Source organism: Pyxicephalus adspersus, chromosome 1 (assembly GCF_032062135.1).
Source record: "Pyxicephalus adspersus chromosome 1, UCB_Pads_2.0, whole genome shotgun sequence".
Taxonomy (NCBI): domain Eukaryota; kingdom Metazoa; phylum Chordata; class Amphibia; order Anura; family Pyxicephalidae; genus Pyxicephalus; species Pyxicephalus adspersus.
Genome location: NC_092858.1, coordinates 64,072,540 through 64,089,061, shown reverse-complemented (window position 1 = coordinate 64,089,061; position 16,522 = coordinate 64,072,540). Strand labels below are relative to the sequence as shown.

The following is a 16,522-nucleotide window of genomic DNA, read 5'->3' as shown; positions in this document are numbered from 1 at the left end:
TATTTACCTAATTTTAAGAATAAAGACCAGATGATATTTTGAAATATTATGTCCTGATACGAAAAACCTTAGAATTGAAATAGGGTATACTTTCCTAATGAAGGCTGCAAATTACTTCAAATATGAAAGGGTTAATAAAAACATTACATTTATAATATTGTTTTGTCCTTGAAAGTGTAAATGATTGGGCCCTTGCTGAAATATGCATGTTTCTAATTATTGTAACACAGATAAAAATCTAGAGCAGAAAATTGCTCTGAGAAAAGAGAGAAACCAATGAAAACATGTTCAAAGGGACACGGTATTTGAATTTATTAAAACAGATTTTTGGCACTTCATTTCAGATGATGTTAGTTACATGTGACACTATTGAGACAGGAAACTGGACATCAGACAGCTGGCTACACATAGTCAGATTTTGTTTAGATTTCATCTGTTAGATTAACATAATTTCTGTGCTTTAAATGCCTGTATGTTTAGATATTAGTGTGGATTGGATTGGATTGTTTAGGATAGTTTATGTAGTTGTTGATATATCTTTATTTATATAGCTCTGACATCTTCGGGACACTATACTATGTTCAGACTAGCCATGAGGTTGCAAAGCAGTTACTGCTTCCTTATACCTGGGAACTGTTGCCTTGAGAGAGATGCTAAGTGTAGCTTCTCCTTGCAGTAATCCCATAGAAATTGAATAAATGGGGGTGGCAGTGAGTGGTACCAAGGCCACCAGCTGCCAATTGTGCAGACGCTGGTTCTTTAAAGCATGAGTGACTGAGCAACTGAAAAGGCGCAAGCTGCTGGGAGTTGTGATCCCTGAAGCAGGTCAGAGCCTGTCCTCACTGTCCTTCAGAGTAGCTCACAATCTAATGTCCCCCCCACCATAGTTGATAGCATTAGCATTAACCTAAAGCCAATTTATATTTGCGGAAAAGGAATAATCAGAATGCCCAAAGGAAACACAAATGTGAGAACAAGATATACACTACATGCTGACAGTGTCTTGGCCAAGAATCAGACCTGGGACACTAAGGCTGCCTAAAGTACTAGTTATTAAGCATCTCTGTCAGCCTTACTATCATTATCCTGGTACGCAGGCTGAATAAAGCCAGATAGTATAATACAGATGAGAGTATTTTATGTTTTTATATTCTAAAATTTAAAAAAGGTGAATATATTTGTCTTGTGTGTCCATCTGTATCACTTAATATCTTCACCTTTAGAAAAAAGTCTGGTTGTATATACATGGCTAGAAATGAACAAATGATCAGATCAGTTGTTGTTAGAATAAACATAGACTTATTGGGGTCAAACATAATGTAAACCAGGCTCCACAAAATGTGTGTCTTGTAGAGCAGCAAATATTTTAAAATTGTACAGAAAAGTTTGGGAGGCTCCTGACAGTCCTTCCTGATATATATTGGGGCCTAACGATAACCTGACACACTTCCAGAGATACTAATAGCGAAAAATGGAAACTGGTAGCACCGCCAGTGAAGCCAAAGGTGTACAGGCAAAATCAGAAGTCGATAAAGGGTAGAGTCTTTAGAGCAGTTTTTGGGTTCTGGGAAAAAAAAAACAAAAGAGCCCAAAAATATAATTATCAGGTGTATTAATGGCAAAATGTCTGCCTAGATGCGAGATAAATATTGGGTGACAAAATGGGGATGCATACTACCAAAACAATAGTAGGACATACATTTTTACCAGCCATCTGGGTCATACTTGCCACTGGTAATTTAAACTGGTTACAAATATTGTGCAGGATGAGATCCCATGCAACAGTTTGGTGATGCAATGTTTCATTGCAAGGTGTCTATAAAAGTATCTATAAATGTATTTTTAATACAAGGTGGTTCAGAGTTCAAAATAATAAAATTGGCAGATAAGGGGTCAAATAGGATAACCAATGAGGCAATCTGAAGTACATGTATAAAAGACTATAGTTATTTTTTAATACTATCTAATAACCTCCATTGTGGCTTATCCTGATAACTCAATTAGATTTTGTAGGTTGGTGAAGTAACCAATGCAAACCAACATGCGAGCTGTTTAAAAAGTGTTTAAAAAGCATTGTCTTTAGTCTTGCCCTTAAATCTGCCTCATATATAAAGAGAATTATATGCCAAGTTTATTGTACAGTCCTACAAATTTAACAAAATACCACAAGATAGAAATAAATGTTTGAATTAAGCAAACTAATGGATTTATTCTTTAAGATACAGTCCCTTACACCTGTCAACCTTATCATAACATAAGGCAGCTTCTGGTAATGATTGTACTAAATTGTCAATGTTCTGAATGTTTATAGATAATGAAAGGACGCATCAGTTTAATGGGTGGAGCTTTTTCGTTGGAGAAGTGTGTTAATTTTTTTTTTTAATTCACAAAATATCTTTATACTGAGTAAAAAATAGCCCAGCATGGCCCTCTATATTGGTTTTGTGATACTTTGAACAGTAACACTACTACTGTAGGCATTAAGATTTACAATAAATTGTGCATGTAAATAATACACTGAACTATGATTCATACTTCTACTATTTGTTGTAAAAACAGTAACCATAGATATTACATCAATTTGCTAGACCAGCAAACTCTACCCAAAAGCCATAAAAATAGACTTCCTTTCCTTCTGTATGTTTGAAGTGAACTAAGTTTTAGTTTAGTTGTCAAAAAATTTACATCATTTATGTAAGCACCCCCAAATACATGTATGATCAATATTACAGTGTCACTGTAAGTACATTTATTTATATTGGCCACAAATGTATTCTTATTTTTTCAAATATATCACAGGAATACCCAATTACAAATAGTAAAATTACATTTATCCTTAGATGCAATGGCTCCTAGTACCTGAGCTGGCACAGGATTTACTAACCATGACAAGATTTACTATCACAGCAGAATCCACAATCACCTCATGGCTCCCTTCATTTCCATTGCTTTCAAATATGTACTACCAATATCCACCTCTTAGATATGTGATTAGGTCATTACCCATACAATCAAATGCATTTAAATATTTGCTGCATCAAGAAAAAAAATGTAAAAATGTGAAAACAATCATAACTGCATTATAATAGAACAAAACCGGATGGCTACACAGCTACTTCAAAGACAGAAAATCTGTCTGTCCATCACAGACATCAAAGGCATTCATTTCTCCTGATGATCCTCAAGTATTACAAAATGCAGTGAATATTATTATGAATGACCTTGACAGAACACACTTAGGACAAATAGACTTGCATACTGTTTAACAATTTTTGCATGAAACCTAATAAGCTGAATTGATTGTGGCTTATTCTATCTGGTATATAATTGTAATTTCACATTTTATGTAAACTGCAGCCTTGTGCGGTACACCCACCAGATATGATAAACATACATTGACACAATATTATGGGATATAATGACATTTCGGTGTTCATCATCAACATAGCTGTGTTGGGTTACACATGGATTAGCACCGGCTGAAAGAATCATATGCTTGATAGTTGCTACAGTTATGTGAAGTATACAGTACAATGCAGGTACATTAAGCGTTTGCTTCTTGCAACCAACAGCACTGGCTGCTTCGGTAATCTCAGAGCATCAGCCTGTGAAACACAACATTCTCATTCATCCCAAATCATAAACCGTATAAAGCTCACCAATTAAGCACATGCAGACTTGTAAAAGAAGTACTCACAGCATTTAATAAAATGATAGTGAGACATTCTTCAATCCTGACCGATAGCCTGGGTCCAGTTGTCTGCATTCTTCGCTGCTAAAACTCTTGTGTATAGAAGTGCATTATTTAGACTCCTCCATCAGGTATCCGATTCACCCCTCAATGCATTATTTATTCAATACAGCTTATATTCCAAGGTACTGAAGAGGCTTTCTATTCATTTTCACCTGTCTGCTGAAGTTAGCATAGACCTCTACGTGTGTCTTGAAGCATAGCCACTGCACGTGCCAACGTAGTATATGTGCTATGTGTTCCCATTAATCCTACATCATTGAGAAGAGAGGGATATGACTGGTGTGCAGGCTCATTCCTTCAGATTAGAGGTGTGATGCTGCTTCTGCAGCACTGCGGCTCTCACAATCTTGTCTGTTAATAGCGTTCTATAGTGTTCGGATGGCAGCAAAGAGAGATTGCTGGCTTAATTGTACGAAGTTGCAGAAAAAAAGGGGGTGTTACGTTGTACCACCGAAGCATGCCTTCAGTCATACATGACTAGATTCCTTGCTGCTGTTAATAAAGATTATTTTTAGGCACCAGCAGTTGTTGTGCGACACAGGCTGGCATAACAGCTGTTCAAAATATTCTCTATTCAGCATTTAAAATTTTTTATCCATTTGTCAAAAGAAAGGTTCAAAGTGATATCTGACTCCACAGATGTAACACTAGGATGAACAAAAGAGTCTTGGTAGAAAAAGCTAAGCAGTATGTGTCTTTAACTGTCATGTATCACCTTATACAATAACTTCATAACCCATAGACTGTCCCAAACCATAATAAAAATATCTCATTGTCAGACACACATTTACCCCTTCTTAAACCCACTGGGTCCCGCTGCTACTTATCTTAAAATTTGGCTTATGGTTTAAACAAGGAGCATGTGAAATTAGGACATCTTTTCTTTAATGCCCACTAACATTAAAGAGTCTATTTATAAAACAGGGAATCTGACAATAACTAAAATATTTCCTGATGGAGATTCAATGATTGCTATTTAAAGACATGAAACTAGACTATTCCCGGCCTGAGAGTGCTTTAGGGAATGCCAGATTCACTGTTTTATAATAAGAACCCCAGTTTCTAAGAATTTGCCTGAATGTCATAATATTCTGTGAGTGTGTGGGGAGAAGTGCATAGTATAGACAGTTATTAAAGTCATTTATTTCAAATATTTCAATAGTTCACATGATAAGGTGATACACCCATCAAGATCCAGGTCAAGAGCTATATACCAGTCGGGATATTTTGTGACTCCTTCTAGACCATACTTTACTAAATGTATTGTTGTCTGTTAGAAAAAACAAAAAATTCTGTGGATCTGGCCTTCGAAGACTGGAGTTTCAAACCTTTGGTTTATATGATGAGATGATCCCATCATCAGGACATCGAAACATTTTACAAGGTTGTGTCACTGTCTGAAAAGGTGCCCCTCACCACACACTCCCAAACTGATTACCTGAAATGAGAACCTCTAAAAGTTCTGTCAGGTGTCAAGCAGCAATATTAATGTAACATGGTTCCTGAACATCAACATCATTGCACTCTCAACCAGGGAAGCAACCAATTCTTAATTAAAACATGCTCTGCGAACACAGACAAGTAAACATCATAAGCATTTCCAATTGTAAATAATGTTAGTGCTGCCTCTAAAAGAAGTCCTTCGTGATCATGTTGGCCAGGCTCAGAAGACATAGTCACCCATGAAGAAAAATCTGTAAAAATCCGAATACTTTGCAATTAAAGATTTACTTCTTTACATTTTTAATCAGTTTAACCTTTCTGTTAGGGTAGTAAACATGTCTAGGTTCAGTGTTCCCTTCAGCTGAAACAAGTTCAGTTTACTATAATCAGATGTATTAATAAATCCTAACTGTCAAAACCTAGGGGGGTTTTGGAGTCCCAAACTTGCCTAAATGCAGAAGTTGGAACTCGAGGGCAGTGAGGCTTCAGTAGCACCACCTTCCTCCTCGCCTTCTTTGCATTCTAAGTCCATAGCTTTGTCCTCTGACAGCTGAAGGGGGCAGGGAGGAAGGCTGTGATACAGAAGCCTCACTAAGTATGACTTGCAAACTACTTGATAAATGAAGTGACTTGGGACTCGAATTGGAAGAATTCTTGGTGACTTGAGACTTGACTTGGGACTTGATGTCAATGACTTGGGTCTCGACTTGGACTTAGTCCAACACTGCTCATATTATCCCTCCTACTAAACATCATACTCTAGAAGTAGCTCCTCTATGGGTGTCTATTGAGGCTTCGGATCTCCTGTTAACACATGTGATGAACCTACACTGGTTATCACTGAGATACAGCCCCTCACTATCCCACTATACCATAATCCACTCTCTCACACTTTTGGGACAACTTACAGTGCTATGGCTTTCATACCTTCTCACTTACCCCTTCATTTCCAACCCTGCAGACTAAAGATCCAAAGTCTAAATCATCTGAGTTATCCACACAGAATTTATGGGGTTCATCCAACAATGTCTTTTTTATTATTATTATTTATTTTTATTAGCAACCAATAAAAACAGACATTTACAAAACTCAATCTGACAAATACAGAAGACAATATCAAACATGAACATGAAGGGGTATACAGTTTTGTAAAAGTATTCAAATCTAATGACATAGAAACAACAGTATGCCACGTTATGGTAATAAAAATAAAGGCACATAATAATACTCCTGTTAAAGAAATAAGCAATCTTCTATCAGGTTTCATTGGTTGCTGATTTTATATTAAGTAATAGAAAGAAAGAAGGGGGAAAAAGAAAGAAAGGGAGGGGGAGAGGGACTGACAAGGGACAAGGGAAGGGCAGGGAGGGAGGGTTGACAAACAGTGGAGGCGCCATAATCTCATGGCAGTGGGCGGAGCAGCCGCAAATAATCTGCAGTGGCCTTAAAGTCATCCGAACAAAACCAGGTATGTATTGGTCTGCGTAAGGACTGATCCCCTGAACTCACAAACTCCTCCAAATATTGTATATCCTTCACCCTGGTCAACCATTGTTGTACAGTGGGCGGAGTAGTTTGTCTCAACAACTGGGGGATGCAGGCCTTGGCCGCATTTAACAGATGGCGCAGTAACGACTTTTTATAGCATTTCCTCGACATTGCTGATATATGGAGTAGGGCAAGCTCCGGTTTGACCCGTATCTACACTCCTGTCAGCCTTCGTACAATATCCGCGACATCCTTCCAGAATGAAGCTAGACCAGGGCAGCTCCAAAATATGTGTAACAGCGTACCTGTATGTTGCCCACAACGCCAACACGCTGAGCTTGTGTGTGGAAAAAGTTTTGCCAGGCGATCAGGGGTTCTATACCACCTGGTGAGAAGTTTCATCAAACAATGTCTTTGTGTAATGACATTTTTGTTTATTAAAAAGCAGCAGACTTTATTATTTCCCAACTGAAGTTGATTAGAGATCTGGAAATTAGGACATTTCAATTCAATTGGAAATTTTGGAAAGGTATAACTCTGTAAACAAATTTTTTATGTTCTAAATATTTATCTGACTTCTTCAGATGATTTTCTTTTATGGCCAAGAACTGTTGAGAATTTTGTGTTATGTATTCTATGTATGTTGGTTTATTGTGCATCTTGTTGTAACAATATATTTGGTTTCATGCAGTAAAGAGAAAGAATAAAAGCACCCCTAGTAATAGTAAACCAGAAACAGCTATTTCCCTAAGTTTAACATATAAGGGATATTTTTAGAAAATAAGGACTTGGAAAGGGGGACTTTCAAGGGCTTTATCATTAAAATTCAATACATTTTATTATATGAAAAATTAGAACACACAATGTACAAAATACCATTAAAAGTCATAAAAGTTTCACAAAAGCTCAAACTTGAATGGCTCAGCAGTGTGACAAATATAGTTACATACTTCCCAAAACCATTTTTATCAAAATAGTTGTTTTTTACGAAGGAGAAGAGAAAAGGGTAACTTTTATTCAACGCATTCGCAACACTTAAGGTTGTTTCCTCAGTAATGACAGTGACATTTGGATACACTGAGCAAATCTAAATAAAACATACAAACATCATGTAAGCACAATAATTCTGATTACAATGTCAATACATAGACACAACATATACAAAAACTTACCAAGAATCTTTTATTCTCAAGAGAAAGTGGTTGTAAAAATAAAGCCACATATCACATCCACCAGGCGTGAACACCAGTGCCCCAGCCATCTCCCTGGATATGAACACTATCTAGATAGTATAAAAGTATTTTTCAGACCAATGAAACTGATTGGATCCTCCGCATACTGCTAATTTACAGGCTCTGGCCCTTAAAGCTGAATGTAATAGATTGCAGCTAGTTTGAGTTTAAATAAAACTTTATTCAGGGTAAAAATGAAAAACAAATATATCAATCTATATTGTTAGTTTCTTTGTTAAGGTATGGCTCCTTTAAATTGTTTACAAAAGATGAAAATATGCATGCTTAGCAGTTGATATAGGTTGTTTAGAGGGGCCATATATGGATGGCTCCACCTCTGGAGATATTTAGGTACAGTATTCAGAAATAGTAAAAAGTTCAGCTCCACCAGAAGCGAAAGTATAGCTGGGGGTTACCAGATTTTGGATAACTGTTTGGGCTCACTTAAGTGGAAAATAGAACTTGAGTGCACATCACGTAAAATCAGGAGGAGGAAAGCAACAGCTTCTGGTTTATTTAAATTGATCTTATACTTGGACAATAGGCTGTAAGCCTATGGTGTTACAACTGGGTTGGTTATTTAGAAAAGGTCATCGACATATTCTGCCATCTTTTGTCCTGTCTTACTCACACAAAAGCCATGAATGTTTGTATTAGAGTGAATTTTCCTCATAAAGGGTTCAAATAGAAAAATAAATAGTAAAGGGGTCAGGAAACAACCCTGTCTCATCCCATTGGTGATATTACAAGATTTGGAAAGGGTTCCAAAGCTTCTGTTTTCTTTTGCTATTGTTTCAACCTATTATGTAATGGTACTGACAACCTTTTTATACACCATTGATACGCCAAGTATGTAAATTTTTTCTGGTTATTGAAACTTCAATACAAAATATCTAAAAGAATAAATCCTTACTGGTTGCTGTTTTGCACACGTTCATTACTCTTTGTATTGTGTGACTGAATCACCTGTTAGTAAGGAAATACATTTCAGAAAATAAGAAAATACATTACTTCTTAAAACAGAAAAGACAAAATCCTTCAAATCCTGAGAGTAAATATTTATTTTGTCATATCGCAAAAACCAGCAGAAGCAATCTATAAACACAAGGACAAATACTATCATGTAAATATGATAATAGCAGTTGTGTTGTGTTATTAGAATTTGATTTTACTTTCCAAAAGACATCTCTAGCAACAGATTTTTAGAAAGTATTATATGCAGCACCCAACACAAAAAAATGCACAAAATCATATTTTCCAAAAAGTTAGTAATCAGCCAAGGTACACATATAAGTATATATTTAGGACATAAGAAATAGAAGAACACTATAAAGTAGTTGACTGACATGGGACCAGGGGTGTAGTGGGGCCAGGCAGACTGTGCCCTTATTTTTTTCAGGACCCCCGTATAGGCCCCCCCGCGCGCTCGCCACTGATAGCCTTCACTATTCCTGGGCCCCCCTTCTTTTATTTACAACTACACCCCTGCAAGGGACCAGTTTAAATCCTGCTAGCCATAACTTTCTTGCCTGGAAGCATGGTCTTTGTCAGCTGCTGGTCACCTATATACAGATCTTCATAGATACCATCATGCTGCACTGCATTTTTTTCAGGATTCCCAGTCCATCGCCTGGCTTATTCCAGCCTAAACATGCAGTGCATACCAAACTGCAGAGGGGCCCTAAATTTTTCTTTAACATTGACTCCAACCTGTTTCCAAAGCATGGATCCCTGATATATTACATCTGAACTTGTTAGTAATTTATGGTTATATTTCCAGGACTTTGCTTCTAATGATGACTGTTTAAAGTATTGTTCACAAAACATATTGTATATGGTGACTACAAACTCCAGTTTGAGCCAGTAGAGTGATTTCCAGTTTTATGTAATATGTAGGTGTATGGTTATAGGGTGCAGTCTGCTAGGGCATTGTTTTGTCATAATCCAGCCCTTTACTTTACAAACTTTAATTTTATATGATTTTGTTAGGAAATATTCTGTTTTAAACAGAAAAAGGTTATCTAAGGTGGACTATCTAAGGTTCTTTACTGCAGTCAAACAGATTTCATTAGATGATACAAGGCATTGTGAACTTCACAAAGGATTATTTATTTTTTTTATAACAAAGCATTATGAACCTTAATCCAAGGACCAGACAATAGAGCTATTTATTAGTCATTAAACAGCATGTTAGTGTAAACCCCGGCTTGTAGACAACAAAACAATACATTCTTTACATGGCTGTTGGTAGGGAAGTTATTATTGTGGACAGGCAAATACTGCTGTAAGTATACTATGTGGCCTCTGGACTGTCATCTAAGAAAAAACAAATGCTCCAAAAAATGAAATAAAACATATTTATCGGCCATTTACCTTCTTACTGGCTGCTGGTGAACATATATGCAAGTAGCACCTTTGTTTCCTAGCAGTTTTGCCACCTTTGACTGACACATTCATACACTACAATTTATTTAATTATTACATTTGCTATTCATGACTTATGGCTTCTTTACATTGTAATTCTACAAACAGAACCCAGATGGTCAAGCACAACTATCACAAAGAATATTTGTAATATATTGTTTTCATAGTCTGGTTTTTGTACAAAAGAGTGACTGGTGTGAATCTGTACAAAATGAGACAACACAACCATAAAACAATAATAAACAAAATCACACAGTAACATTTTAAAATGCACTAAATACATATTTGAACAAAAATCATTTTGCAGTAAAACTCAAGGTTTTGCGGGGAAAACTGAATGATTTTTTGTCAGCTGACAGCTAAAAACAGAAAACTAACAAGACTTGTTTGAAAGAGACATTGTAATTCTAATTATTGTGTGACAAACAAACAAACCTGTGACAGTAAGGAAAAAATATATTCTCCAGGACTGATACAAATAAGAATGACAATACTATTATGTCCCATATGAGCATGGAGTGGGGGCAACCTTTTGAAGCAAATCCAAATTAAGTAAAACATCTTCAATTCTTGGTTCAATTCTAGGTTGAGTACTTTTATATGTTTCTGTACTCCATTGCATGTCTGTACTCTGGCTCAGACAGATCTCCCAGAGGGCATCCCAACAATTAAGTGTATTAATTGTATCTATACATAACTCAATATTTTAGTTTGGACAGAGTTTAGAAGGATTAAAGCTCCAAGGAGGAAATTAGGAAAACTGTGATCAGCAACACAGATGGAAGTAATTTTTTTACATTGTGTATGGAAATGCCATAACACCTGTCAGTTTTTTATTGTTGAATTTTCCGCACTTCCTGGCTGGTAAAAAGGTTGTTTCAAGCACAGGAAGTGAGGGAAAATCTTTCTACTGGAACTCCTGGGGGTTAATACTCCAGCCTCTGACATCAATCCTGGGATTATTATTGCACTCATTGACACCAGTCCTGGGGGTTATTATTGCACTCACTGACACCAGTTCTAGGGTTAATATTGTAATCACGTACACCAGTTGTGGAGTTTATTGTTGAGGTCCCTGACAATAAAAGGTTATATTTTACCTCTATTTTCTCTTCTGTGTACTCCAGACATTGTCTAAAGCAAAGGGGGAATTTGCTACACTACAATCCATACTTCTTAAATGCTTTAGGCACATTCTGGGTGACACTTTTATAACACTTACTGATCTACAATTTAAGGCACACAGACAAATACACCCAAAGCCCTGGATTATTTTGTATGTTACATAGTTTGTATTAAAGTGTTTCATGTTCCACTCAGCTGGTTGCCAAGTAGTTCCCTAGTGGTATTCATACTAAGAATATTCTGCATTTATTTAACCATACACCCTTATAGTAAACGATGTGGATATTTTGCTGTTGCTGCACACAGTTTATCATTTATCATATTTTTTGGTTGGACACAAGCCTACAGTGTGTTGCTTATTTTGTTTTAGAACAAATTATTAATAAACATTCTTTCAAATAGCGTCTGGTAAAAATCAGTAAAATCATTTCATTAAATAGGTTCTAAAGGCTGGAAAGTCAAATTTCAGACCCTCAATGGGTAAAGTTTGCAAAGAGGTTGCAGGAAACAAAAATAATTCAAGGGAGCAAAGCAAAACAATATTTCTGAGAATTGAGATTAGATGCATAAGTATTGCTTAGAATGCATGCTTTATTGAGAAGATGGATTGTTTCCTCAAAGGACCATTAAACACAAGTATTGCTGGTTTCAGATAAAAACCATGAAGGTAAACTACATTGCTCTCAATTAATCTTTTCTATAGCTCCAATCTGTCATATACAATATTATCCTCATTCAATAACATTACAGATATAGTGGACTTTTTTGATGGAAGAATAGTCAAAAAGCTGAGACTAGAGTCATTTGGTCTGACTAGCACTATTCATTATCTAAGAGATAAAAAGGGCTGCTTTTGCAGTATTAAGGAGTCAAGTAAAAAAGAAGTTTGCACAGCTGCCAGTAAAGCAGTCAGATTTTTATCGCCCGATAATCGGCATCGGCCAATTATCGGGCGAAAATCTGCCGTGTGTACAGTCGGTGTAGTCCATCGTCCAGACGACCGACCTGCCGGATCCACGGACGATGGACGACAGCCGATCCTAATGAAAGGGAAGGGGGAGAGCGCGCAGCAGGGTGCCGCTCCGTCGCTCTCCCCCTCCCCTCTCCATAGAGCATGAATGGTGCTGTATGTACAGCACCGTTCATGTATCATGCACTCCCTTGTCGTTGGAAAGGATCGTGAAAGATCCTTTCCAACGACAAAAATTGGAAGTGTGTACGCAGCTTAAGAAGTAGCTTAGACCAGTTATTAAAACTTTCCTAATGAATGACAACAAACAGGAGACTTGTTGAAAAAAAATTTAACTCAACACAGGAAAAAAAATTAACATACAAGCTGAAAAAAAATGATTGTGATCCATTAATTTAATGTATTAAAGTAAAATTGTGGGAAACTGGCCACGTAAAGAACCTGGCCCAGTTTAGAGTAAGCAAATGGTTCTAACTTGTGCTACACTCCATATTCGCTTAAAAACTCCTAACCAAGGTATTTTACAGCTTGATCTGCACCTGAACAGAGACGATGAAAACTCCAGCAGCACAATATATTAGTATTTGGCCTGAGAGTCAGCTCTGAAGGAACTTGGCAATAGACATAACAGCAAACTTCCATGGCGCCTAACATGACCACATTTTCCTGTTATGTTTGGGTGATCGGTATATCCAGACCAAACATTAACCATGTCAGGAGCTTCCCAAGCTAAGATACTGCTGGCCAAATAGGACTCATTAGAAATGATTTGGTGACTGGAGCATACACGACAATTACCTTTTTGGGAAACAAACTATCACAAACTGACTTGATTACTATGCTAAAGTTAATGCATACCTGCAAGAGTAAGAATTTTCCAAATGAATCAACAAAAGAGCATAAGAAGACACAGGTTCAATAACCCCCTTATTCATGCCCTGCCCATCCATGCCCTTCCCAAAGCAACATGGAATAAAGACTTATCGGATGCAGTAAGGGGGATTTTATACTAAATGGATCACCTACATCTCCTGTGTGTTTAAATTAGGTATTCAGAAAGGGTGCTCAGAAATTATCGGAATACAGGTAGTCCCTGAATAAAGGACAACCGACATACGGACGACTCCTAGATACGAACGGGGCTTCCCTGCTCGCTCCTGTGCAGGACGGAGGCTTAATGGGGGAAGGGGGGCCATTCGCATGACTTGCAGAAGAAATCTTTTGCTAAACACAGCTGAGGTTGTGGGTGATCCTAAGGACTGAGCTCTTCTGCAACCTCTTGTAACTCTTTAATGACCACAACAAACTCTGCAGTTGTTTCTTTTTGCATATCAAAGCACAGCTTGCTCCAGAAGTTAATGAATGTCCAGGTTCCATAAAGTTATTTATTTTTTTTTTTTGCTTTGTTTGTGATTAACAATCTTATTATTAAGATTTTTACAGTAATTGACACCACGCTGCCTAATATGTTGAGACAACATCTGTCCTAATTGCATTTATTAAAATAATGTACATGGTTCGACTTACATACAAATTCAAATTAAGAACCAACCTACAGTCCCTATTTCCTATGTAACCCCGGGGCCACCTGTATTGTTGCTGTTTGGATTCAGGCTAAAATCAAATTTGAACAGATAATTAATTTATTTGGTTCAGTTCTACACATTACACTGATGTTTAAATACAATTCTGATGCTGAGATTTAGATAGGAAGTTCTAGGATACCAAGAACTGCTGATTTCTACAGTTGTTAGGATTTGAGAGCTTAGTTTTAGTTCTTTTGCAGGATGTGTTGTATAAAAACAAACTGCAGGCAGAGTCTGTGTCAGGCAGACTTATTAAAGCTCTCCAAAGCTGGAGAGGATACACTTTCATCAGTGAAACTGGGTGATCGAGCAAACCTAGAATGCGGTTTTGAATTCTTGACCAGATTCATTTCAGGTTTGGGGGTTCACCCAGCTTCACTGATGAAAGTGTATCCTCTCCAGCCTTGGAGAACTTTAATAAATCAGGCACAGTGTGTACAACTGTGTTGAAAAACAGTCATCATTTTTGCTTTCTACTGTTACTTGTTCTCCTTGCACTGGAATATATACTGACACTGGGGCTGGTATTTCTTTATTGTGTCACTAACCACTGTAAAAAAAAACCAGTTACACAATTACAAAATTTAGTTATACTATTTGAACACTTTTAAAAGGAACTGTTATTTTTTCATTTTGTCACTTGTTGTCACAACCAATTGGAGCTTCAACAACATGATTCATCTTTAAAAATAATCAGTATTTAGCAAACTGACAAATCAATATAATCTGCAGTGAAATCACTAAAGTATTTTAGACAAACTTTTAAAGCAGAACTAAACCTTTAATTCAAAATAATGCCAAGCATGAATATATTGTAGAAATTATAGGAATCCTATATGCTTCTTTTTGTTAAAATCTGTTTTTGTGTGGTTTTTTTTGCCTCGGTTGACAAATTTGATATATTTAGCATTGTGTGTTGCTTTTTTTCTGGCACACCAGTCTTTTTAATCTTACTACAAATGTGGTCAGCGGGATACTACATCCAATACGCCTGGCAACTTGTAAATCTGCTTGCAGCAAAACGATCTTATTTACTATTATGTGCTAAATGCTGCCAAATGAAGGGATTACACTGATGCCATATGCTGTTGAATAAATGGATAGAAGGGGATCTGTAATCTATTATTTATTTCATTCTTTATTTAGACAGCATAGACGTGATGAGAATTTGATAACTTTAGGGTCAAAGAATTTAATCCATAATTTTACAATCTGCATGTAAAACTTTACAACTTGTCATAGCATACAGAGAGAAAATGATAAATATGGTGTAAATAATGGGGTAATTATTTAAATAGGCTGCTGTAAGTAGGATGAAGCATTTTCTCAGTCTTTCTTCCCACCGTAAGTAAATTCAACTGTGATACAACATACATCTTCTACTAGTAAATGTTCTTTTCTGGAAATGTGTCAGCAGGTTTCTGTCGGTAGGCAAATCCAGTGTGAGAAGCATATCAAAATGTTCAGATATCATTCAGATACAGCTGACCTGCAGCTGACCTGTTTCTGACCTGCTTTTCACATGCAGCTGCATCATCCTTCTTTAAGCTGTTTTAGAATTCTCATTAACTTTTATGGGAAGAAAAGCAGTGATGAATACAATTCAGTATTCTGATTTTTAGATCATTTGTGGATGGATCAGACATGTTGGTAAATACATAATGAAAATTCAAAAAGTGTCCCACGTGTATGATCTATTACAATCAAGTGCATCTGACTTGAAATCTAATTGGAATCTGTTCACGTTTTAGTGGAAGAAAGAATATTGTATGTGTGTGCGCAGTGTAATACTTCTGAGTGATTACCAATTAAAATTGCTTGGTCAATATAAACTGGCAGTAGATCCACTCATGTATACTAGGCTTTACACTGTGTAAGGTCTATCCACACACATTCAACCTGTACATAGCCCTACAAAGTGCATATAGCACTAGCATGCTCAGGATGAAGTTGTTAAAATACTACTGAGAATGGCTGTGTCTTAGCATATGTTTTGAGAGACTGCCATTAACCTCTATTGTAGTTTCATGTTTCTCTTTGTATTCCTTACTAAAACACTTGAAAAAGCTGATTCAATTGCATAAACAATACAAGCAAGATATTGCAAGATGTGTTTATATTGCAGAAGAACACAATACATACAAGTACAATACATAATTCACTGTCTTGAGTCACAATGTGCCAGGTTCTGTACTTGGAAATTCAGTGCAGTGTACTACAGAATCAAGTGGTTGTTGGCAGGTCTGGGGGCCCAGAAGTGACATTTACCAGCAATGGCGTGGCCTGTTTGCATTTCAGACCAGGAACAATTAAAATTATTGTACATTCTACCGTTTAGATGTTCCTTAAACTGTATATAATGAAAAAAGTACAATTGCCTGAAGGGTTGGGAAAGGAGATTTGTGTTCTTTGTGGATTAGCGTTAGGGAAGAAATACATTATTTTATAATTCATATAAAGATTTGCTAGTTTGTATTTTCACATGTAATGGTGTTGACAG

The 16,522-nt window shown here is 36.6% G+C and overlaps 1 protein-coding gene across 1 annotated transcript in view; it reads right to left on the bottom strand.

The window, feature by feature from the left end:
- MYO16 (myosin XVI) overlaps positions 1 to 4,084 on the bottom strand; it is a 126,220-nt gene extending 122,136 nt beyond the window's left edge. The window contains exon 1 of the mRNA XM_072401576.1: positions 3,698 to 4,084. Coding sequence (XP_072257677.1) covers positions 3,698 to 3,725 — 28 coding nt within the window. The 5' untranslated portion in view covers positions 3,726 to 4,084. The remainder of the gene's footprint in view (positions 1 to 3,697) is intronic.
- Between the last annotated feature and the right edge of the window lie 12,438 nt (positions 4,085 to 16,522).